This window comes from Heptranchias perlo, chromosome 6 (genome assembly GCF_035084215.1).
Source record: "Heptranchias perlo isolate sHepPer1 chromosome 6, sHepPer1.hap1, whole genome shotgun sequence".
Classification (NCBI taxonomy): domain Eukaryota; kingdom Metazoa; phylum Chordata; class Chondrichthyes; order Hexanchiformes; family Hexanchidae; genus Heptranchias; species Heptranchias perlo.
Genome location: NC_090330.1, coordinates 21,118,286 through 21,144,682, shown reverse-complemented (window position 1 = coordinate 21,144,682; position 26,397 = coordinate 21,118,286). Strand labels below are relative to the sequence as shown.

The 26,397-nt window shown below is 38.8% G+C and overlaps 1 protein-coding gene across 2 annotated transcripts; it reads right to left on the bottom strand.

Moving 5' to 3' along the window:
- On the bottom strand, positions 1-26,346 carry proser1 (proline and serine rich 1). Of its 2 annotated transcripts, XM_067985897.1 has the most exons (13): positions 25,766-26,346; positions 21,933-21,998; positions 21,054-21,122; positions 20,771-20,865; positions 17,390-17,483; positions 15,153-15,263; positions 14,995-15,051; positions 14,040-14,123; positions 13,393-13,471; positions 11,382-11,465; positions 8,751-9,195; positions 6,239-7,439; positions 1-4,440 (listed from the first exon to the last, which is right to left on the bottom strand). In XM_067985897.1, exons 1-13 carry the CDS (start codon positions 25,808-25,810, stop codon positions 4,312-4,314), a joined length of 2,559 nt encoding a protein of 852 aa, XP_067841998.1. In that variant the 5' UTR covers positions 25,811-26,346; the 3' UTR covers positions 1-4,311. The 2 variants fall into 2 exon arrangements, with proteins under 2 accessions (XP_067841998.1, XP_067841999.1); XM_067985898.1 differs by lacking the exon at positions 14,995-15,051.
- Positions 26,347-26,397: the final 51 nt, after the last annotated feature.

Sequence of the window (26,397 nt, the reverse complement as noted above, 5' to 3'; positions counted from 1 at the left end):
TTGTAATTCTAAAAATTTATTAAAAATGTCTGACATGATGTGATACAATACAGCATCCAACTATTAGTTGTTTTTCTAAGGCATTATTCTTATCACTGTAATCTCACTAAAAATGCAGTCCTGTATCAAGAATAAAATGGACAGCACATACATAACAACAGATGGTATTGGGTGAAGTACTGATGAACAAGGGGCTTCTTGTTGATTGTTGATCTACATCTGCAAAAATAAAACTTGAAACTACATACAAAGTCAATGAAATCCTGCAAGTCTATATAATATACTAGTAACAATTAAGTTTATCATGATAACACACTTATCATAAATGTATGAACATAATGATACAGGACTAAAGCTTTCTGAAAGTGCCAGTTTGAGCATTCTCACGCATTAGCATCTTCTATACCCATTTTTAAAAATGTTAAGGGTGCAATTTTTTTTTATAAGCATTACAGCTTTAAGTTTAAAAAATATTTTTAAAGTTGATACTCCATCATACCAACAAGTGTCAAAATCCAAGATTGTTAAATTAAAATCAATACAGCTTGATTAGGAGAATAGATGTTAACTGTTTACACAGAACTTTACATCACTATTAGAGAACATGTACAACTTCAAAAGTGTTACAGCTGAAGGCTCTTAATAGGAATACCTAAATAACAAACAAAATGTTCCATTTATACAATTGCTTCTAATACACACACAGGGAATGCAGAGTATCGGTAGCTGAACCAAGGTTCACTTTAAATGAACCTTCTTCATTGACAGGATATGTGTTGTACCAACTCTTTGATTAGTATGTCAGCAAATTCATATTATGCTTGAAAGCACTGCCCTCCAATAGCCTTTCCCTTCAGTATTCACCCAAAAAGGCCAACCTGAATAACATTTAGAGAAGAAAATGTTTTCCGACTGTCTTTTTTTAGACAAATACTAAGGATAAGACCATTGTAGGGACTTATCCTAGAGTATATATATTCCTTTAAAAATACAATTAAAGTCAAGCAAGAGAAATGTTTGTATCATTTTTTAGTAGGAATGAATTCTGGCTTTTTTTATTTCTTTGTAAAATTAAAGTTGTTGCTCAAGTTTTAATCTACAAATTTATGTCTAATTATAAGAGTTGATGTTATCATAAATCTATTAACTAAGCACTCAATGCACACAGTGGAACCTCAAAATTATGAACACAGAATACAGAATACAAACTGATTGGTCAGTCAAATGTACTGTGACACTGATATAGCACTGTGTTGAAATATTACTGCCTTTCTTTGTTGAGCACTGTACTTTGTATTGTGGTACTTCAGTATGTACAGTAAGTTAAAATACTTACTGTTACAATATAACAGTCTTAATCTGTAAAATGTGAGTACAGTCAGGGATACTCTTGCCTCCCTCGACCAACTGCTTTTATTTGTTTCCAGCTCATGCTGTGTGACAGAAATAAAGAACTTAAACATCAGGAATAGTTTTAATAGCTGTATTATTCCTAATCTACTAAAAAAATAACACACAATGTTACATTAAACATTTAAAAAATTAAAATTTCTGCTGGTTATGTCATTTTTTTTCTTCCTATTATTCTTTATCCTTTTTCTTATAATTTAATTCTCAATTTTTTTTCTTACTTTTTAAAAATACTTTACCTACCTTTCGGCAGCAAAATGCATGATGGAAGCTGGGAGAAACTTTTTTAGAAAAAGGATTTTCAATGGCTGAAAACCAGTTAAAGCCCAGTTTTACACATAGAATTTACAGCACAGAAACAGACCATTTGGCACAACTGGTCTGTGCCGGTGTTTATGCTCTTCACGAGCCTCTTCCTACTCTACTTCATCTAACCCTATCAGCATATCCTTCTATTCCTTTCTCCCTCGTGTACTTATCTCGCTTCCCTTTAATTACATCTGCGATATTCGCTTCAACTACTCCATGTGGTAGCAAGTTCCACATTCTAACCACTCTCTGGGTAAAGAAGTTTCTCCTGAATTCCTTATTGGATTTATTAGTGACTATCTTATATTTATGACCTTAGTTTTGAATTCCCCCACAACTGGGAACATCTTCTCTACATCTAATTAGTCTAGATTCTAAAGATTAGTATGGGCACATCAAAATGCAAGAATCACATTCAAAACCTGGAAGTGTTTTGTGGTCCCAACAGCCAATGTAGGCTGAGTGGGTAAATGTCTCCAAAAATTAAAAGACTAAATTATTATTTAGTCACTGGAAAATTGCCAATCTCAGTGCTATAAAAAAATGCAGTCATATGCTTACCTCCTAGATCCAAAGTGCTCATATTTTTGAGGTTCTGTTGTATTGCATTGAATTGTTTGGATTGTGACAAGATCTAACACTTCAAAAAAAATAAAATGCATGAATTTGACTGATCCTTTAAAGGATTAAGCCCTTCGATTTTATTTTTCATTGTTATTTTCCTCCCAATCCATATGTATGATTCAAAGTGGAGCATCTTATTCCAGTAATCTGTGCTGGATTCAAATCTAGATCCTGGAGGGAAAGGGTCTGTGTATCAACCCACTATATCAATCAAATGTCTACCAATTAAACTTTTAAATAGTTTTCTTTCCAAAAAGATGAGGGAGAAAGGAATAGAAGGTTGTGCTGATCAATGGAGAGAGGTGGGAGCATGCTCATGTGGAGCATAAATGCTGGCATAGACCAATTGGGCTGAATGGCTTGTTTCTGCGCTATACATTCTGTGTAGTTCTATGCAGTTCTGAGTATAAGACTGTTCTCTTTAGCTTATACTCATTTCTGTTACGGTTTCAAATTATATGTTTTCCTACTGCTGACAAAGAATGTGATTTAAACCACACTTACATGCTGCAAATGGAACCAAATAATCAAAGGATTAATAGGTATAACATAATATTTACGTATAACGTCAGTAAGATTTTTTTGGCGGAAGGTAGCACTTGCTTTGGGGAAACACAGTTTTTAGATGAGATGCCGAATAACATCTTTTAATCTTATTCAATACATGTAGACGATAGTCAGCTAATAAATGTATCTTGTATTTAGGACATATTATAACATTGTAAGTCTTTTCACTAGTACCAAGCATTCTGTATTTTTTAAAAACTGTATGTAATTCTTTATACACAATGGCCTTTTATAAATGAAGTCTATACTGCTCTGTTGGCAAGATATCTAAGGCTATTGAAAGGACTTTTTGGGAATTACATTTTTTCTAGCACACACAATCTCAACAAACATGTAAAAAAGGATAATAAATGTATAAACACAACTTTCAATCTTTACAGTAGCTGCTTAAAGATTTTTCATGATTGACATTTTCAATAAATAAGTGAGCTTCTGCAGAAACAATGTGTACATTAGTGTCTACAGAGAGCAATGGAAGATCTGAATCAATAACACTGCCCCATAATTTGGTGTGTGTGGTGGGGTAGAGGATTGAAATTATACGGCACACTATCATAACAGAGAACCCCACATGCTGATGAGTCTTGTCCTCCTTTTTCAGTGAATGACTAGAGGAATAGAATATCTTTATCAAAACAATGCCACTAACTGTATCATACCACTTGGTTAGTTAGGAAGTAGAGAAGATCTGGGCTTATTCTATCACATCACCAATTCTAACATCAGCTGGTTGGTGAGTAAACAAAGACATACATGATCTATTGAACCAAATGTCTTTTGGATACCGAGTATCCCATCCCTCTCTCCACATTAAGTGAAGAAATGAAATATGCATCTCATTAGTTAATTCTGATTGTAACATGCATCTGGTCAGGCACTGAGTGAATAATATAAACTTATCACGAGTCAAACTCCAGTTTTAAACCTTTCCATAAGAAAAATCTAATAGAATGGGACAGTGCCAAGAACAAATACAGTGATGAAAACAATTTTCAAAAAATCTATAACTAGTATTTAGTCTTCTGCACTACACTATTGAGATAACCTCTTACCATATATGTGAAAGACTATACAAACATACATTAATTAAAACTTCTCTAACGTAATATCCCGTAAGATAACACTTGAATGAAATGACATTGTTTAGCAAGTCTCACTAGTTTACTGAAAAGGCTCATTATGACCGACAAGGAGCAATTCAACCTTAAGATGACATTTCTATCTCAATCTCTTACTTTTTTCATATCTTTGGATTTCTTTCACTAGAAAAATTGTCACCACCAAGTTTCACCTGTATACACTGCTAAATCTACTGCATGTCTAATCAAAGAGCTGGGTAAATTCAACGAACATCAGTTTTACATCTGAAGCTTAGGGGATACTCAAAAACAGGTCCACTATTTACTGCCAGCCTAGTTGAGAAGGTAAGCCAGGTTGCAGGGAATATGGGGTTCCTGGTGTGGATGGGTAGCATGTAAAACCATTGTTGCCTTGAGTTGGAAAATTCTCCAGAGTTGCTGCTGAATGTGCCTGAAAAAAACACAAACACAAATACAGACAATATTCAGTAATTGTAATTATTTCTGATACAGGGTGATCACATTGATTCATTCTGTGTGGCAATTATGTTTTCTGATTAGATGCTCACAATTTTTTTTTAAATGTAAGGAATCTTACAACACCAGGTTATAGTCCAACAGTTTTATTTGAAAATCACAAGCTTTCGGAGTTTACCTCCTTCGTCAGGTGAGTGAGTGAAGCATAGCATATGGGGTCAGCCATTTAGGACCAAGATGAGGAAAAATTTCTTCTTAACATATGCACAATTGATCTATACATATCATAGATCTCAGGAGTTATTTTGATGAGATTTAGAATGTGAAATGAATTAAATGAACACACTTCCCATTTCCTGATCTCCCATAACATCCTAATTAACTTATTCCATAAAAGAACTTATCTGGTTTTTCTCTATACATAATGAAAAAATACTTGCTGCTGTTGAGAGCCATTTATGTTTTCTCTTGGATCTTTTCCCACTCATTCTAGTTATTCTCAACTTGTTTTTATGTGACTCCCAGTCCTTTCTACTTTATTCAATAAAACCCAAGATTGCTTTCAGTTAAGCAACACAGCAAACTGCAGGCAACATGTCATACCAATAGTCCACTAGCAAGCGTGCCACCTAATATAATTAAACTTTCTCCACTTCTGCAGAAGAAAATACTTGTGAAGAATAAAGAAAAATCAAATCAAGTGTCCTATGTGCCATGCTTTCATTGTGTAAACAGTGGAGGAACTTTAAAGATGGAAAATACTCAACTTATAACTTGACCATTGTTAGCGTAAAATTTGGGCTGTTGGGTTAAAGGCAACAATGAAGTGACTATTGGGTACATGGCGGTGGTCTTTACCCTAAAACCACACTGAAATGCGCTTTGTGTAGATTAGACTAACCCTAATTAAAGCTTAAACATAACATTTGACTACTAATAAAATGGACACTACTAAACAAAATGGATTCTGTGACTGTGGGAAAGACAGTTAAAAGTGTTGAGTTTGTACATTCCAAAACTGGCTTACAGTCTGGGAATACAAAAGACATTTCACAACGAACTGATAAAACTATAGAACCAGACTGCGTGAAACAAAGGCATACTGTCTTAAGGTGATAACAGTTGTTTTAATTTGATTGGTTAATATGTAAACAGTCCGTTGTTGCCATGCGGGCTTAATTGGTTAATGTGTGTAATCAAGATTAATGATGTAAAAGCTACTGAAAATCTGTATTTCAAAGGTATAAAAAAGCATGACAACCATTTTTAAGTTGAGGAGGTAGTTGCGATACTGCGGAGTATCCAGTTCTTCTCCCAAAGCTTTGTCCAATAAACTGCATGTTGAATCTTTAAGTCTGACTCCGAGTGGTGATTTTTTTCCCACAACAAATTGGCGTAGTCGGCAGGATCTCACTACTGGTGAGCTGATCGGTTGGCCTCGATCAGCGAACTGGAGTAGAGATCATTGAACTGTGGGAGTCAGACTAAGCCAACAGTGCAGTTAACACGGGGGGGTAAGTTAAGAGAATTTATGGGACTGTTGGGTATAACTAAGAGCTGGTTGCTTGTGCTGATCGACTAATTGTGAAGCACGAGTAACCAGAACCATCCGGTACCAAACTCTGTAGTGGCATAAACCAATTCTGCTTCATATCCTTCACAGTCAATACTCATTGCCCTAGCCTTGCATTTATGACATTTTGAGTATCCTGCCCAGATATAAAAGCCGAGAAAATTCTTGTTTCAGCCTACTTGCAGCTCATACATCTTACCTGTAGTAAAGTTGACTGTGCAGCAGATTGCAATCCAGCTAGAGGTGCAGCACCCATGGTAGTCTGGAATCCTGGTAAAGATGTAGTATCCACAGTAGATTGTAGACCAGTTGGTGATACTGTACTCACACCAGATTGTACACCAGGCAGAGGGGTGCTGCCTACAGTGGACTGGAGATCAGAAAATGAGGTAGTACTCATAGTGGATTGGATGCCAGAGAGAGCAGGATTACCCCCCACAGACTGGATTCCTGGTAGAGACCCAGCACCTAAAGACTGAAGTCCAGGTAAAGAAGCAGCGCCCAAAGCAGACTGGAGAACAGGCAGAGATGAAGCAGCAGCCATTGCAGACTCGAGACCGGGTAGTGACGAAGCAGCCACAGCAGCCTGGAGACTGGGAAGCGCTACAGCACTTGTAGTAGGTTGCAATCCAGGCAAAGAGGCAGCCACCACAACAGAATCAAGTCCAGAGAAAGATGTAGAGGACTGCAACCTAGGGAGAGTGACAGCAGCAGGCTGGAGCCCAGGGAGAGAGGAAACTGGAGGTTGAAGTCCAGAGAGGGAGGCAGCAGCAGACTGCAGTCCAGCCAGAGAGGCAGCAACAGATTGCAGTCCAGCCAGAGAGGCTGCAGCTTGCAATGCAGCTGGAGATGCTGCAAGAGATCGTAGTCCAGCTGGAGAAGCAGCATTAGATCGCAATCCAATTGGAGACGCTGCAGCAGATCGTAATCCAGCGAGAGATGCTGTAGACTGCAGTCCAGCAAGAGACGTTGCATTTCCATTAGTTTGGAGCCCACCTAGAGATGCTGTAGTCTGAAGTCCAGCAAGAGAGGCAACATCAACACTAGATTGGAGTCCAGCAAGAGAGGCAACATCAACACTAGATTGGAGTCCAGCAACAGGGGCAGCAGAGTGAAGTCCAGGCATTGTTGCTGCAATCATGCCATTCTGGAGTGCAGACAGAGAAGCAGCAGCCCCAGAAGAATGCATTCCTGCCAAAGTTGCTGCAGCTGCAATAGACTGAAGTCCAGGCAGATTTGCAACAGCCATTCCAGCTTGGAGTGCAGACAGAGATGCAGGAGATAAAGTCTGATTCTGGAAAAACATAGACATCCCTGGGAAGGATACAAGACCTGGGAAGGAGTTGCTTATAGATGGAGATGTATTGGAATTGTCACTTGTCTGAAACCCTGAGGATAAACTGAAAAATAATAATTCAAAATTAAAAACTTATTCCCAAGCTGTTTAAGCAAATTTAGACAACTAGAATTACAAAAATAACTGATGCATTTTTAAGTGATCAAGTGTAATTGTAATCAAAGTCTCAACAGTATTAACAAAATTCCTATTACAGATGGATTTCTTGTAAGTCATAAGTTTAGAATCAAACACCATCAGACTAATGGAAAACGATATTTTGACAATTTAACAAACACTAAAGACTGCAAAAATATTGTCACTCCAACAGGACATTTTCAAAACATATACATTCTGGACGATTGAAATCCTTAACAAATTTTCAAGCTAGAGCTCTGCAGACAAAAGATTTGTTATTTTTTTTGAGGTAAAGAACATATTTTATAGCAGTTCAGCCTTATTTGCTTCTTGCCACTGTAATAAATGTTATGAAGGGTTTTGATAGAGTAGATAGGGAGAAAGTGTTTCCACTGGCAGGATGGTCGGTAACCAGAGGATACAGATTTAAGATAATTGGCAAAAGAACATCGGGGAGGGAAGATGAGGAGGATTTTTTTACGCAGCGAGTTGTTAAGGTCTGGAATGCTCTCCCTGAAAGGGTGGTGGAAGCAGATTCAATAGTAACTTTCAAAAGGGAATTGGATAAATACTTGAAACGGAAACATTTGTATTAGGGGAAAACTACTTGTAATAAACAATGGAACTAAATATAGGCAAGTTGAATGAAGAATAAGACTGTGAATTGCAAATAGAAATTAGATACTACCAATCCACAGTGCCTCGTACAACAAGCTATATGCAGGACCCTCTTACTTCCTTGCTCCTTCCAGAATACCAAGCCTACTGTCTTCCCATTTCAGGTGCTTTTGTTTAATATCCAACTGAACAGGCAGACGTGACCTTGATTTAACATCTCATCTATTGGATAGCACCCCCGATAATGCAGAACTCCCTAATTACTGCACTAGATTTGGCTATGAAGTCTTGATGTGGCTCAAATTCACCACCTGCTGAGCCAAATGACACTTAATTTTGTGGCATAAAATAATTTTTATGAGGATTTTAGTTTTTTTCCTGCAAATTATAGGTGATTTCAATAAAAATGAAAATGTTTAGTTAAGATACACACCAAAGTTCATAGAAGTGATGTTACTTTCATCAACCTCATTAACTGCATTTTATATGAGGGAAGTAAATCCCACAATATCAGGTTTAGCAGTTTAATTGAAATATGCATGATTGGCAATAACCACATGTGCTTTTGTTCTACAAATTTCACAGTGCACTGGCTGCACTGACAAAAACAATGACTCACCCAGTTTGTGGCATCATACCAGAGCCGCAGCTTGTGTTGCTAAAGCTGGATGTCAACCCTGTGACGGCTGAACTATGAGTGGGAATTGCATTTTCTGATAATACTTCACCATGAGCCTGGGACATCTGTGGTACTGCTGATATCACAGTTGTAGGATTCTGACACTGGGGGTATGGAGGTGGTGCAGAAGTGCCTGCATGCGTAGATGACGGAGGAACACCTGCAAAAATGGGAGGTATCGGGGTGGACGTGCCAAGCCTTGAAAAGACTGGAGCAACTGGCGCTGAAGCAAAAGCTAGTTGATTGGCAGGCGATTGTACAAGTGTAGGTGCTGCAACAGGTGTTGCAGGAGCTGATGGGTAAGAACCATGTGGTGAGTACACAGCTGTATGTAAGTTGGCAGCAGATGAGTTGTAACTCAGTTGGCTGGCTGGCCTGGAAAAAGCTGAAAGAAAAAAAATCTTTTTCTTTAGAAATGTATTAAATGAAAGGTGAAAATACACATATTCTTCTTTAAAGCTCCTCACTCCCACCTCAGTTTTAAATTCAGATATACTCCTAAGAATACCTGAACAAAAAATAATTAAAACCTTTGATCTGCCAGACCTACAAATCACTTCAATCACAGGCTCTTTAAGTAGCTGTCAAACTGTTGCCTTGAATGTTTTCACCTCTGCGTACTTCTAACCAACAGCAGTCGATATGTCAAATCTCCTAACCTGCAGTTCATAGCTGCAGGTCACAGATGCCTTGCTTGCTCATGCATCTCAATTTTATCTAATGCCCCCTGGAGAACAGACAGCAGTGCAAAAGAGACTAGCACTTTTATCATCTGCATGGATTCTCCAAAGTTCAGCACATTATTGATGGCGTACCTGAAACATGGAGGTCCCTACATCCCAATGCCATCCCCTTCATTTCAGATGCGACATTGAATCAAGGCCCTGGTTGTCCGTTCAGGTTGAAAGAAAAGATCCCATGGCACGATTTGAAGAGTTATTATTCCAGCCTCCTCAACCAATACCATACATGATTATCTAGTCATTTATCTCATTTGTTGTTTGTGGGGAATTGCTGTGTGCAACTTGCCTGCCTATATAACAGCAGTGACTAGACTTCAAAAGTAATCCTTCAGCTGTGAAGTGCTTTGGGACATCTCAAATGTATTATATAATTTGCAAGTTCTTTCATTCATGAACAAATGGGCTTCCACTCCAAGAATGTACAGCTGATCTGTAAGTAACCATATGTACAAAATCATGCACACCAATGCTCTCAACTCTGGCAGTTGCTATGATTCACTTCTTTTACATAGAATGTACAGCACAGAAACAGGCCATTCGGCCCAACAGGTCCATGTCGGTGTTTATGCTCCGCACGAGCCTCCTTCCTCCCTCCCTCCCTATTTCATCTAACCCTATCAGCATATCCTTCTATTTCTTTCTCTCTGTGTTTATCTAGCTTCCCTTTAAATGCATCTATGCTAGTCGCCTCAACTACTCCTTGTGGTAGTGACTTCCACATTCTAACCACTCTCTGGGTGAAAAAGTTTCTCCTGAATTCCCTATTGGGTTTATTAGTGACTATCTTATATTTACAGCCCACAGTTCTGGTCTCCCCTGCAAGTGGAAACATCTTCTTTACATCTACTCTATCAAACCCTTTCATAATCTTAAAGACATCATTAATATACATTGCATATAGCTGAGGCCCAAGCACTGACCCTTGCGGCACCCCACTAGTTACAGCCTTCCTACCTGGAAATGACCTGCTTATTCCTACTCTCTGTTTTCTGTCCATTAACCAATCCTCTATCCATGTTAATATATTATCCCCAACCCTGTGAGCCCTTATCTTGTGTAGCAAAGATAATCTACTACAACCATAGTTGCTTACTCCATTGAGAAGCCCAAGGACAACGTACTGAATTACATGCAGGTGCCATGGTATAGGTGAAACAAACCATGCCATCATTGCCATGGAATAGGCTGGAGAAGACAGTTTGCATGCATCAGTGGCATAAGAGGACATCGACCAACCAATCAAGCAATTATCAAGAGTTAAGGCAGGCACTAATAGGGGACACTTTCAGTTAAGTGTATGAGACAGCCAAAGCACAAGTCATCTGAAAATGTGCCCAATACTCTATCCTTATAAAATATCGCCTCCATAAATAAAGATATACTTTGTACAATCCTTCCTCTAGAAATTAAATGAGTTCAGTAGAGCCTATGATACAACAGATAGTACATGGTTTTCACATTTTCTTATGCTTTATCTGTTTCTCTGTCTTATTTCTGGTTATCATCTTCTCCCTTTTACCACCAATGTTATAAGTCACATTCATCTACATAAGTCAAATTTCTCATTTCTACTTGTTAGAAAAGTAATTTCGCATAATTTCAGCTAACCCCTATTGGATGGATTAATTTTAACTGAGTGGTGAGGTAAGAAACAGTAGATAAGAATATTCAACAGCAGTGGTTCAGCAATAAATCTGTGTTCAACACTATAGAATGATCTGAAGGGCCTTTACACCCGACAGTCCAAATAGCCACCTTTTAGTTTTACAACACAATTATACATGAGAATGCTCTTTAACAATCTAAAATAAATTAATTCTGTTCAGACCTTGTTGAGGAGCATAGGCAGCTGGTGCTACAACAGGAGCCATGAAACTGCCCATTGGGACGAGGCCAGCAGTGTTGTATGCACCTATAAGAAATAAACACATATAGATTGGAGTGCCTCATAAGTGTCTGATTTTTTGCATCATGTTCCTATGCAACTTTGTTTTCTTTAATTTGTTCCATTATAAAAGCTAATTTAACATAAAATTATGCTAGTGTAACATTTTTAAAAATGTATTTCTGTTTTACAATGTCTCATGATCTTGGAAGTCCTATAAGCACAGAATTATTTCATATCTTTCTCTTGACTGCACAGTCATAAAATACTGACAAACTTATAACTTCTACTATCAGTAGCGCACTTTGATTTAGTGGACAGAAGTCATCAATCTTTTGCCATAGATCTGGGTGGATGGAGTGTTCGCTCACCCAGGTGAGAAGTAACAAACTACGGGGTGGAATTTCGTGTGTATTTGTGCTCAGAGACACGCGTAATCGGGGCACTAAGCAAATACCCGGCGTAACAGATCTAGCAAACTCGGGAGCAAGCGTGTCACCCTATGCCTAAATTTGCTCGATCTTTTACGTCCGACTATTGATCCTTGCACCCGAACGCATCGCCAATCATTATAATGGCTCTGCCCCGTGCTAAAGAGCTGTACACATGAATTTCCTGAAATTACACTGGTGCAAAATGGGTGTAAAGTTTAGCCCAGAATTTTAGGCACGGCAGGAAACAAAGTAATTTTTCGGATGTTTTATTATGATTTTTTAAAGTGCTTTTTTCTTTTATTTATCCTCACTGAGACCTGCACTATATTTTCTGTTTCTTTGAATGCATTTTTATGGCTTCAGTATGAGTCACATAAAAAAGCTTCCATGATTGCATGTTCTTAAACAATCTGTGTCTAATGTGGTTATTTGGCTTGAAATTTTAATTTTCATACTTTTCGAAGGAATATATGGTGAGTTCTACACTTTCCTCGAGTCCCAATCTTTTATTCCGATTTCTGCTCATTTATGCTGGATTTTACGTTCCGGCATATGATGATGAGATTGGCACGAAATCTAGGCGTAAATTGACATTGGTAAAATGGGCGTAACATCCCAATTATGCCCCGCAGGAAATTCCACCCCAATGTAATTAGTTGCAATCCAATTCAACCAGTGCAATTTAACCTACAACCATTACAGAATGAAACAAATATATTGACAGTTACATTATTAGTCAAATACACCAAATTTTGAGATACTATTACAGAAGGTGGTACAATGGGTTGCCTGTCTAGTTGCCTCTAGGACCTTGGTCTGAATCTAACCCAAACAGGTGAACTGAAAGTAATTTCTTTTTGATGGTTAAGCATTCCGCATGAAATGAGTTTGGCCAATTTCAACTAATTTCTCAGCAGACAAATGTTTACCGACCATAACTCAGCAACAACTCGTCTTCCTCTTAAAGGACACAAGCTTGGCTCTCATGGGAAATAAAAATATCATATTGAGGCAGCATGCTAAACCAATGAAGAGATCTCTGTCTTCTTCCTAATCCACATTATAGCTAACTGACGACTGCAAGATACTGACAGAGTGGAACATGTTCCATTCTCAGCTCAACATTCCTCACCTACAAGAGCGCAAAGTTCAAATAAGCTCTGCATTAACAAAATGGAACATCTTGTTTATAATACGTACAAGTCCTATAAATAGCTCCGCTACATTAGACCCTCCCAAAGACAAAAACACTCACCAAGTAGTGACGTGCTTATAACATCTCTAATACCAATACATTTCCTTGATTCACTGGACAGCAGTCACAATTATTGGAGCAAAGCATGTATGCTGCCTGTAAGACACTTATAAGCTTTGATAGCAATCTTCGGTATCTGAAGTGGTTAAGCAATGTCATACTAAATCAACGCACATACAATTTTCTGTTGTGCCATAATTGTATTAACGCATAGGCATTGTTGCAAGTGAAAACAATTTAAGAAAAATGTGAATAAAAGTCTTACTTGGTGCAATAGTTGCATGTGGTTGGCAGGGAGGTATAGGGTAAGGAACAGGCTTATGAGGATTATATGTTGCTGGAGCCTAGATGAAAGAAAAATTCAAACACAAATATGTAGAATACACAATCAATTTCTTTGAATAAAAGCAAAAAAAAATTTAAATGTACCTGTTAACAGGTGAAATATTTTGGGCACAAAATTAGACAGGACAATAATTAAAATGAAAAATATGAAAAGAATACAGAAGTTCAATGAATCACTCAAAAGGAAGTTTAAGTATAAATAACAACAATAGCATCAACCCTTAATAGTTCCACTGACAAGTTAGCATACACAGTTGTAATCTGGGAGTCACTAATGCATTTTCCTGCAGTTTCTCTGTACATTTCAAATTATTGCCTTTTTTTTAAACTTTGTAAAAACAAAAGTTTGACACAGAAATTATGATAGGAAATGGAGAGCATGATAGATAGGACATGCACACTAGTTTGAAGCTTACCAGTATACATGCATGTCCTTTGGTCGTTTTTATTATATTATATTGACTGACAGACGACAAATATAAACAGTGAATAGTGTCACTGTTTAAGAAGTAGAATGCTTGACCTTGTCAAATAAAGTTATGCCTGTATTTTAGCCTACATACTTACTGGTTTAGAAGGCCCTAGGATACAGGTTGCTATCCCTCTGCCAACACTGTAACCATCTTCACTTTCTTTCTTAACAGAAAGAGCCTGGCCAAAGAAAATCACAAACAACTCTTCAGATATCAAATATGTATTTGGGTAACATGGGATTTTACTTTACTATTATTCATATATCTATTATTCTAAATCTAATTTTTAGAGCTTGTGGCTCACCAATATAGGTGCATGTCCTTTGGTCCTGCAATAACAATTTAAATAACCTACTTAAATACATTAACTATTCACTTTCAGTATTTTAATATCCTAAATCATTTTACTTCTCAGCTTTCTTTTCTCTCATAACAGTACACCTTCATGAGAGAAAAGAAGATTGAAAGACGCATGACTAATATCTTTCACTAACCTTTTCTATTTTGAGTCTGAGAATTATTCCTCTTCTAACATGCTGATGTCCTTGCATAGTAAGATCCCCAGAATCAAAATCTGTCCTTACCAAGTCTTATAAATTGTTAACATAACCTGTTTTGATGTAATCTATAAACAAACTTGTTTTGTAACTTTTGAGTTCCCTTCAATTTTTCTTTCTTTTTATGAATAAACTGATATACTGTACATTGATACGGATGCAAACTTTTCCTAGACCTCTACCAATGCTGCTCTTAACCCATCCCATAGAAAATCATGCAAGAGCTACTCAGAGTAAATCTCCTCGTGTTTTGTCCACCCCTCCCTATAGGGAATTACCTTGCCTGCATTCGGTCCTCACATATTGGCATGAAAGAGACTGGAAAATCCCAAATGTGGAGAATCATGGGGCACAAATTCATGTCCTACCATTCTGCTGCAAAAAATTCTGGCTTTAATTGTCTTGACAGCCTTAACATTAATTGGGGCAGAAATAAGAACAGCCTCTGCGTATTAATGGAGAAATGTATAAATTGCTGGATCTGTCACTCACTCCCAAGTTTACCAGCCTTCCCTTTCCACTGTGCCCAAGCGGTAGCTTCCAACTGCCCTGAAAAGAGGGAAACATTCTAAGCTGAGAGTGGTACTGTTACCTTTTACAACCAAGAGAAATCTTGACCAATGTGTCCAAAGCAAAGTTTCCATACTTACTGCTAACAATCCATTTAACACACTGGGTTTTCCTTTAGGGTAGGGGTTTCCTGGGATCATTCCACATGAAGATCTCATGGCAAGAGGGGCCTTACAGCCAGCCTTAGAAGCCTTATATATAACAACAAAAATCATGACATCAAAAAAGGAACCACGGCTCTAAATCCATCTTAGAAGGGTATTATTTCCATTACAATATCTACAGATTATATCATCTGCATTTTCATGACTAGGTTAGCAGTGGCTTAATAATCTAAATATATTTTAAAGCAGAACTAATGGTTATTGTATTGCTTAACCTTATACAGTATCAACAAAAACATCACCTCTGTATTGCTCACCGTGAGTCAAAGGGTATGATAAAGTGTGGTGGCTAAAGTGCAACTGGAAGTAAGTGCAATGCTTATAGAAGGTGCATTCTATACACAGGACATCAAATATATTCCATATATCTATCTATGTATTAAAATCAGTGTGTTCTGACATCCGTAAACCCTTCCTATGGACTTTTCAATGTTAACTGTGTCCACACCTGATATATCTGGTGAGACGAGCCTGTCACATTTATAATGACTTTCCACTTAATGTGACAGTCTGTGACACTAGAATATTTCAACTGTCTGTACGTAGTTCCACAATCTGGCCACCAGGTGCTGTTCCTCTCCAACATGTTGGATTTTTTTCAACTGATTTTTCTCTTCAGGCAAGGTCATTTTAGTATAATTTTATACTTCAAACTTTTGCGCTTATTATTTCCTTCCTTTAGATTTATCTCCCACACCCTCAATGTTTAACCCAAGTACTCAGACTCTAGCTAGGTGCTGCATTTAGCCTTTCCCTTATAGGACTGCCATGGTCCATGACCCACCCTATTTCCCCTGGGACACCCAGCTGCTTTTGTACGTGGTCTTCCTAGTCACTCCCGACTGTTCTCAGCCTATCCCAAGTCCCCTCATAAACTTTATGGTCCCTTGCTGCCGTCCTGATGCTTTTCCCCTTTCCTCCTTGCATGCCTGCTTTGCTTTCTCTCTCCACTCCCCTGCCCATTTTGCACTATTCTAGCTGTATTCCAGCCTACTCTCAGTATCTCTCGGACCTCTGCTGATCTTCACAGTTTATCACCACTGATTGGTGCTCTTCCCACCCATGTGGCTGCCTCCTTCCCTGCTGCCTGCCGCAATCAATTAGTAAAATCAGTACGTTCCATTGAAAACTGCTACGTAAGCATTCCCATGATGATTTGTTAAGATGTCCAGTTACCCGTTACAGTTCCCTGTGGCGGCAGTAGATGGGACTTTAAAGGTAGTTTCAATATTACGTTCTGACTTGGCTGTTATGTCACACTCAGTGCTCTGGAGTGTGCTGATCTGTTTCCATACAGCACCCCCTATTGTTTGAGTGTTGTCATTTTTAGTTCATGTTTCATTTTTTAAAATGTAAATGTTAATAAGTTGCTGTTTTTTTGTCATCTTATATTTTTTTCTCCTCACTCAAGTTTTATTTTTAATTTTATCTATCTCTTTCTCCTTTCTCCCATTAATTTCATCTTATTTTAACATCTCAATTTCATACACAATTGCTTCTTTTCTTCCTCCCTTTAAACTTTTAAATTTTTGAGTTACCCTTCTCAATTCCTCCTCCCTTTTTCCCAGACTCTGCTGCTTTAGCCCCTGCCTCTTGCTTTTTCCTACCCTCTTTTCTCCTCCCAAGACCCCACTTCTACAACCCTGGGCACCACTCTGCTGCCAGCTCTTGCATCAGTGCCTGCCCGATGTGCCACCAGGCCTTATTCTGCAGCTGACTTATACAGCTCATACGTACTCCTCTCAAAACAAAAGCCCACCATTAGGCTCCACACTGCAGTCTGCCCTGCTCCTCCAAGCCAATTTTGTTTTGCACTCCTGGCCTTGGCTGCTGATTATGGCAAAACCATAACCCGTCCAATCGCGCTCCCATTCACCACCCAATTATTCTGTGTCTCCATTCTCAGCATTTCCCTCACAATAATTCTGACCAACTGCCTTCTTAAATAAATATACTATACATTCTTTCTATACTATATATTAATTCATCCAAACTTTCAGATTTAATTTCTTACCTGCATACTTCCAGTCATAGTATCTCTGAAATCATTCCTCTATAAATTTAAAATTAAATCATCTCCCCATCATACAACACCGACAATGGACCTGTAAAACCAAAAGTCATAAAAGTGATCTATCGTGAAGATACATCACCTGATCGAGAATTCTTTTGCAGCGTTTCTTTTCTGGCAGGTGTACCCGGAAAATATCTTCAATAAGTCGATAATTATGAGGATCAATGATATTCCTACCAGAAAAAAATATTTATTGATCACATTTACAATGCCTACCAATGTGTCACCTAACAACAAAACTCATTTTATTATTTTAATAGCTTGATACTGTGAACAACTACTCCTGGTAGTATCTTCGGCAAAATCCAATTACCAATGCTATGCATATGTACATCGGATGCATTAGACCCCAGCTGAAATCAAAAATAATTTAGATTTCTCATTCACATGGTTACTGCTTTATATAATAGTGAATTACTACCACTCAGGGGAAACCCACTGGCATTGCTGTCATTGATTTTAAGCCTTTCGACCTAGTGCTTCATGCAATCCTCAAGAAGCTGGAAGGTTTGAGACTATAGGGTCAAATGTTGGATTTAATTCATGATCTGAACTCCAACTTTTAACTCCATGCAAGGAATCAGTTGTATCAGCCACTCCGTCCCAATCTTCATCTGGTCTTTGTCATTTACAATTCTCACTTCCCCCACGCATTTTAATGCAAAATGCCATTCTTGGTTTCCAATTTGACCCTACTGATCATCTTTCCTGCCTCTATCACAGGCTTCCAATACCTCCTATACAGGGCTACATCTTCCCTCTTCTCCAAACATCCTCTGCAGAAGGTTCCCCCAGAATAACAGAGAAAATTGCCTCATTCCCCTATGCTTGGCCCCCTCCTATTTCTCATCTACATGCTGCCCCTCATCCAAAAACACGTCAGAATCCACATGTACCCAGCTCTATCTCACTACCACCTCTGCCGACCCTTCCACTGCATCTGGTTTGTCACGCTGCTTGTCTGACATCCAGTCTTGGATGAGCAGAGTTTTCCTACAATTAAAAACTGGGAAGACCAAAGCCATTGGCTTCGAGGCTGCCACAAACTCCGTTCCCTAGCCACCGATTCCATCCCCAATCACTGTCTGAGGCTCAACCAAACTGTTCGCAAACTCAGCGTCCTATTTGACCCTGAGACCCCATATCCTCTCCATCACCAAGACCGCCTACTTCCACCTCCGTAACGTCGCCCAGCTCCGCCCCTGCCTCAGCCCATCTGGTGCTGAAACCCTCATCCATGCCTTTGTTACCTCCAGACTCGACAATTCCAAAGATCGCCTGGCCAGCCTTCCATCTTCCACCTTCTATAAACTTTAGCTCATCTGCAGCTCTGCTGCCCGTATCCTGACTTACACCAAGTCCCGTTCATCCATCACCCCTGTGCTTGCTGACCTACATTGGCTCCCGGTCCAGCCACGCCTCAAATTTAAAATGATCATCCCTGTGTTCAAATCTCTCCATGGCCTTGCCCCTCCCTATCTTTGTAACCTCCTCCAGTCGCACAACCCTCAGAGAACTCAGCGCTCCTCCAATTCTAGCCTCTTGTGCACCTCAGATTTCCTTCGCCCCTCCACTGGTGGCCACGCCTTCAGCTGTTTAGGCCCAAGCAATGGAATTCCCTCCCTAAACCTCTCCGCCTCTCTATCTCTCCCTTTAAGATGCTTTTTAAAACCTACCTCTTTGACCAAGCTTTTGGTCACCAGTCCTAATGTCTCTTTATGTGGCTCGGTGTAAAATTTTGCCTGATAACACTCCTGTGATGCATCTTGGGATGTTTTACTATGTTAAAGATGTCTTATGATAAATGTCAGGTTCATAATTCATGAGAACAAAGCTGTATACAAAAAGTACAGAGGACAGCTGAAAAAAGGAAACAAGAGGGGCAAAGAGAGTGCATGAGAATAGATGAACGGATAACATAAAAGTCTTTTATAAATGTATAAATAGTAAAAAAGTAGTCAAAGGGTGAGGCCAATTAAGGAACAAAAAGAACTTCTTGTGGCGGAAGAGGGCATGGCTGAGGTACTGAATGAGTATTTTGCATCTGCCTTCACTAAAGAAAAGGATGCTGCCAATGTCACAGCAAAGGTGGAGGTAGTAGAGAAATTGGATAGGATTAAAATAGATAGAGGAGATACTTTAAAAGTCAGTCGGTCTGAATGGGATACATTCTAGGTTGCTGAAGGAAGTAAGGGCAATTACAGGCCAGTCTGCCTAACTTCGGTGGTGGGGAAATTTTTAGAGACAATAATCTGGGACAAAATAAATTGGCCTTTAGAAAAATATGGGTAAATAAATGAAAGCCAGCATGGATTTGTTAAAGGCAAATCACGTTTGACTAATTTGATTGCGTTCTTTGAAGTAATGGAGAAGGTTGAGGAGGATAATGCGGTTGATGTTGTGTATATGGACTTTCAAAAGGCGTTTGATAAAGTACCGCATAATAGACTCGTTCGCAAAATTAAAGCCCATAGGATTAAAGGGGCAGTGGCTGCGTAGATATGTAATTGGCTAAGGATGGCTAAGCAGAAAGCAGAGATCACTGGTGAGCGGTTGTTTTTCAGGCTGGAGGGAAGTGAGCAGTGGTATCCCCCAGGGGTCAGTGCTAGGACTACTGCTCTTTTTGATATATATTAATGACCTGGACTTGGGTAATACAGGGCATAATTTCAAAGTTTGCAGATGACACAAAACTCAGAAATGTAGTAAACAGTGAGGAGGATAGTAACAGACTCCAGGAGGACATAGACTGGTGAAATGGGCAGACTCATGACAGATGAAATTTAATGCAGAGAAGTGTGAAGTGATGCATTTTGGTAGGAAGAATGAGGAGAAACAATATAAACTAAATGGTACCATTTTAAAGAGGGTGCAGGAACAGAGAGACCTGGGGGTGTACATAAGCAAATCTTTGAAGGTGGCAGGACAAGTTGAGACGGCTATTAAAAAAAAACATATGGGATCCTGGGCTTTATAAACAGAGGCATAGAGTACAAAAGCTAGGCCCCAGCTGGAACATGCAGTCAATTCTGGGCACCACACTTTAGGAAGGATGTCAAGGCTTTAGAGAGGTTGCAGAGGAGAATAACTAGAATGGTAACAGGGATGAAAGTCCTAAGTTACGTGGAGAGACTAGAGAAATTGAGGTTGTTCTTCATTGAATCATAGAAAGTTACGGCACAGAAGGAGGCCATTCGGCCCATCATGTCCGAGCCGGCCAATAAAAAGTTATCCAGCTTAATCCCACTTTCCAGCACTTGGTCCATAGCACTGTAGGTTAAGGTACGTCAAGGTGTCAGAACTTTGAAATGAGTCAAATGGGTGTTATTTTGCAGCAATTAGTGTGCTTACAAGATTGTACGGCCCTAAAATGCTACGGCTTTAGATGGGAAAACATGCACTGTACCAAATGTATTTCATGGTAAGCATGATATTATACGAAACACAAAAATATACTTACAAAGCTATTAGCTCTAAGGCAACGAGTTTGTCTTTAGTGAAAGTGAGGCAATGTAGGATATTTATTACTTTGGATACATGGATGGCTACCATTTTCTGAAAAACAAAACAATGAAAAGTAGAGTGGCTTTCGCCCATTTTGTCAAATTGCTGTAGTTGATAATTCAGTTCTACAGTATCACAAAGTTCTTGAAGACAAACCATCATACATTATACAAAGCTGAAAATGATATCAAACATACATTTAATAGTCTGTAATATAGCAAGAGAATTTTAACACTTACATGCTGTAAAGCTTTAAGAGCCTTTAGTTGAGGTTCTGCCCAAGAAAAATACTTCAACAGTTCAACCACCTGCAAAAAAAGTGTGGATTCATTTTAAAGAGATAACTGGAAAAAAAAACAGAAGAGCAAAACTGCTGCTAACTTTTCTTTCTGTAAGAATTTAAATGGTTTTACTAAACATATCTGCAGTAAAATGACTATCTAAGCAACACATATTTTAACAAATAAATATTTTACCAGTATTTTATTCTAACACACTATTCTATATATTTACACTCATATGTCATTATTCATAAGTCAAAAATGAGTAAATACTGTTTTACAAAAGTACCAAAGTTGAGCAGTAAATTCTGCGAACTGATGCCCTTGAAACAGTGACTTGGGCTGATGTGAGAAATAATAGTAGTGAAATAAAATGTTAACCTACTTGCCAATTTTATGGGTCAACAAGAGTTTTGTCAGAAATTTGTAGCCTACAAATGGTTACACTCATTTAATATCAATAAAAGCATGAATAAAGAGTACTGAAGAGCCAAATAGCCAGTCAAAAACAATTGCCTACAGAAATACAAACACCAGAAGTTAAAAAATAATCAGTAACTCAAAAGCAGTTTTATGGCATTTTAATGAGTCGCATCAGCAAATTTTGAAGACAACTTCATTTGCCCAACCTCTGAGGTGGAGATGGTAAAGACCAGAATGAAAGAAAGAAAAATAACACATTCCAAAAAATCATATTTTTTTTTAGAAGACATAGGCCGGATAAGACTTTCAAGTATCTATCATAAAAATGATTGTAATATGAATTGATTGCAATGTCACAAAAAGAGCACAAATCATTAGTGTGAAGATAAGGGAAAGGCCGGTAGTTGACAATACCTGTTCACTTGAAAAATATCCATGTACATATTCAATTGCCTTCAATTTATGATCAGTCAGAACCCCCTAAAAAGAAAATGAATATTTGCAATTTGAATATTTAGTAACATGGTTGCCAACAAATATTTACAATGCATGTGATGCTGTTTTAGTGTGAATGATGTGGTGCAGTTTTTATTTTTTTAGCATCTATTTTAAATTTTGTTTATATCCTTTAACAAAGATACAATTAGTGAAAAAATTACATTATTGCAGTCTCCTCTAACATAGTAAATGTCTGACAAAACAGTTTAATAAATGACAACTAATGTTAATGTCCATTTAAAGTTTTTTAAATTCGTTCATGGGATGTGGGCATCGCTGGCAAGGCCAGCATTTATTGCCCATCCCTAATTGCCCTCGAGAAGGTGGTGGTGAACAAGTATTAAGTTACAAGTGATGAGTCCTACACGCTCAAGTGTTTGACTCTACAAATAACAAATATGTTTGTACCTTGTGGCTTATAAGGGGATTCACAAATATTCTGTATTCATATTAGAAATTAGGTTGTTGAGGTAGATGTAGATAATGGTTGCTATTATAGATAGTAACCATTAGAAATTTTAAAAAGGTAACTATTTTTGATATGTGTCCAAATTTTAGATCAGGAAATTATGATATTCCAAATCTCCCCTACACTAGAGGAAGCACCATCATATATCTAGGCATCTCAGAGTCAGTACAAGATGACAGACCACAGAAGTTTTAAAATTAATACCAGTAGCAAAACAACCAATAGTCAAAGGAATCCTCAGTAAGTTGGCTTGGTTACCATCATGAAAAGTACATAAAAATAATTTCTCTCAGTCACAGTGCATATGTTCAAACAAAACAGCATGCACTGGAGATGAGGTCTAAAAGATAAGAAAATTCTAGATGTCAATGTGATGTAGGAAATTTGAAAAAAAATTTCAGGTGCATTTTGTTTTGAACTTATTGGAGGTTAAAATGTTCAATATTGATAACCCAAAATACTTGCTATTTATTTACATTGGGTCTATAAGGCCAACAGGCAGTCACATATGACAATATACCAGGATGTCTCACACACACAGATGAAAAAGCAATGTCATGGTGTATACTTATAAATTACTGTTTTATTTCCAATCCAGAAACATCTCAAAGCACTTCACATATAATGAATTAGTTTGAAGTGCAGTGACTTATGTAAGCAAACACAGTAGCAAAATCCCACAAACAGCAATGAGATAAATGTCCAGTTAATCTGTTTTTTGGTAATGTTGGTTGAAAAAAAGTTAGTCAAGATACCAGAGAATCACTGCTCTTTTTTCAATAGTGCCACAGGCTCTTTAATGTCTACCTCAGCCACTGGAATAGGCAAACAGAAATTTAATTAACATCCCATCTGAAAAATAGAGCTTCTGACAACGTAGTACTTTTCAGTTTATGTGTTAAAGTCTTGGAGATAGGCTTGAATTCATAACCTTCTGACAGAGAGGCAAGAGTGCTACCAACTGAATGAAGTGGACACTCAAATCTTTCGGAAAAGTTTCAAAGATGGGTTTCACAGGATAGATTTTCAACTCACCACTTGGGCGTAAAACTGGCAATGCGAATTGGCCATCCATTACAGAAACCGTCCAATTTTCTTTTCTATTGAAATCAATGGAATCGAAAATTGAGTAGTTTCTAGAATGGGAGGTCGATCTCCATTGTCAGTTATACACCTGGGCAGCAAGTTGAAAATTGTAGACACAAGGAAAACATTCGAGGACCTAATTAGGAGACAAGACTGGAGAAATTTGGGCTCTTCAGCTTTGAAAGAAGTCTGAGAGGGGACCATACAGAGGTATATAAAATATTATTAAATGACAAATCTTGAGTACTAGTTCAAGGTATGTCATGAAATTAGGACAAGTGCCACTGGTTTAAACAATGAAAGGCAAGTTTAGGACTAATATCAGGAAGCTGCTCTTCACAAAAAGATTATGGACTTCTGGGTTGGGTAGTGGAGGCAAAAACCTTGAAGAAACATTTGGATATTGTGATGGGAGGAATTGTTTTATCTAGATAAATGAAATAAAATAGGCTGAATGGCTTTCCTCATCACTCATTTTTTTATGATAAATTAATTTGACCACTTTGTACAAGCTGCAATGTTAACTTTACATAGCGCCCTGGGACAGTGGATTATCTATGTGCCGAATGTAATTTTGTAAAAAAAATGTTTTGGTCATGAACAGACGTGCATTTAAGGATATAATATACAATAAGATGTAAAAAAAATCATCACCACAATGTGACATATCAACCATATATCAAGAGAATTACAGACAAAAATGGCCATTCAGCCCATCTTAGTTCATCCATTCAGAATAATTTAACAGTCCCCCATTTCAGCATCTAATTATTTCTTAAATAATTACAGGATTTTCACTTCCATTACTCTGAGTGTATAATCTATATGTTGATCACTGAAGAAATATTTCTTAACATCAGTTCTAAATTTTCTTTTAGACATAGTCAAACTGCACCCTCCCCCCTTGACCTACTCCCACAATTTAATTTAAAGTTTTATTCCAGATTTACCTTCTCCATTCCCTTGACTAGCATATACCTCTAAGATCGCCTTTCCAGACTGAAATGGCCCAAGTTTCTCCAGTCTTTCCTCATAACTCAGACCCATGGCATTAGGTATCAACCTCATGGTTCTTCTCTGCACTGCCTCCAGTGCCAGAATGCCTCACTTGTGTCTCATCAACTAGAAAGGGAAATTGTACACAAGATGCGGTCTAACCAGAGCACTGTCAGTTCAATCGTGACTTCCTGACTTATATACTGGCTATGAGCTGCCCTCGAGGCTGCGGTGGGGAGGAGACCATCATCCACCTCCTGATGGGCTGCCCCTTTGCGCAGGGGGTGTGGAGAGACATGCGTTGGTATTTGTCCCGGTTCATCCTCAACAGTTCGATAACACAGGACGCTATGCTCTACCAGCTGTTTCCTGGGACACACACCGAAACAGATATCACCTGCGGCTGGAAGACCATCAACTCGGTGAAGGAGACCCTTTGGTTCGCCCAAAACCTGCTGGTCTTCCAGCTGAAGGAGCTGTCCACAACAGAGTGTTGCAGACTGGCACACTCCAAGGTCCAGGAGTACGTGCTTCGGGATGCACTGAAGTGAGTTGCGACCTATGTAAAGGCCCTGTGGGGAAAGGCCACTGTATAAAGCCATCCCACCTTGTATTGTACAAAATGTATTAGAAAATATGTATGGTGTTTTAAAATTGTAATAACGAGATCATAGTGTATACGATCTGCACTGAATAGCTTTGAACTGCTGTGCTGCATTTTGTGTCCTTTATTTGAAATGTGTGTAAATTGTGTCTATCTTTAAATTTTATGGAATGAAGTATATCTTGAAACTTAAAAGTCAACATCCTGTTGATGAACAATCATCGACCTGAAACATTAACACACTCTCTCTCTCTCCCCACAGATGTCACCTGACTTGCTGAGTGCTTTCCAGCCTTTTTTAAAATTTCCTATTAGCTTTGTTGATTGCTGTTCTGCATTGGCTGGACGGGTTTAGCGCCAAGTCTATTAAGTATCCTAGGTCTCTTTTTAAACCTCATTCTTAGCTGTCCCCATACCATTCATAAACTGGAGTTCTGCGTAGAAAAAGAAACCAGAACTATAACTCACAAGTGAACGTAATATCATCTAAAACATTTGGGCACAGATAATAGATATTTCTGTAATTCTTGATCTACCTACTGAATATTGTAATTCACAGGAACGAAGACAGAGCACCAACAATGAATTCTTTACCTTCCTTATTTCATCCAGGACTATTGCAAACGATTTATTATCCATTGTGTGTTGGGGGGGGTGGGTGTTCGTTTTTCTTTCCTAATTTTAGAGATGCAGCTGTTGTTTAGGAGTCAGTAGCTTTCGCTCTCTCAGGGTGACTGAGGAGGTCTCCGGTGTCACAAAGGCGGATTTGAGCGAGTCGCGGGGAACCGAGCGCTTCCTGGGCACAGAGCGAAACGAACAATGGAGCCCGGCGGCTAGACCCACTCGGCTCCGAGGGCCCCCCTCCTCCTTCTTCGCACCACAAAGAGCGGGCCCTGCTCCATCGCCGATAAACACCCGGAGTGGAGCTAAAACTCTCCCACCCTCCCAATGTCACTGTACTCCCGACTCGGTCAGCGGCTTTGTTTAAGTGATAGGCCGGGGCGGGGGAGGAGTGAAGGTGGATTAGGGGCTCGGTCACTCACTCACTGTAACACCGGCACCGTCCAGTGAACCTCTCCCCGCAGACCCAGCGACTAACGGCCGCGGGTTCGATCCGTGCGCTCGAGCGGGGGTCGGTTATTGTCGCTTCCCCCCCCCTCGTTACCAGCCAGGGGCCTATCTCCCAAAGCGACGCCTGCTGATGATGCCAAGAGCTTCGCGGGCCT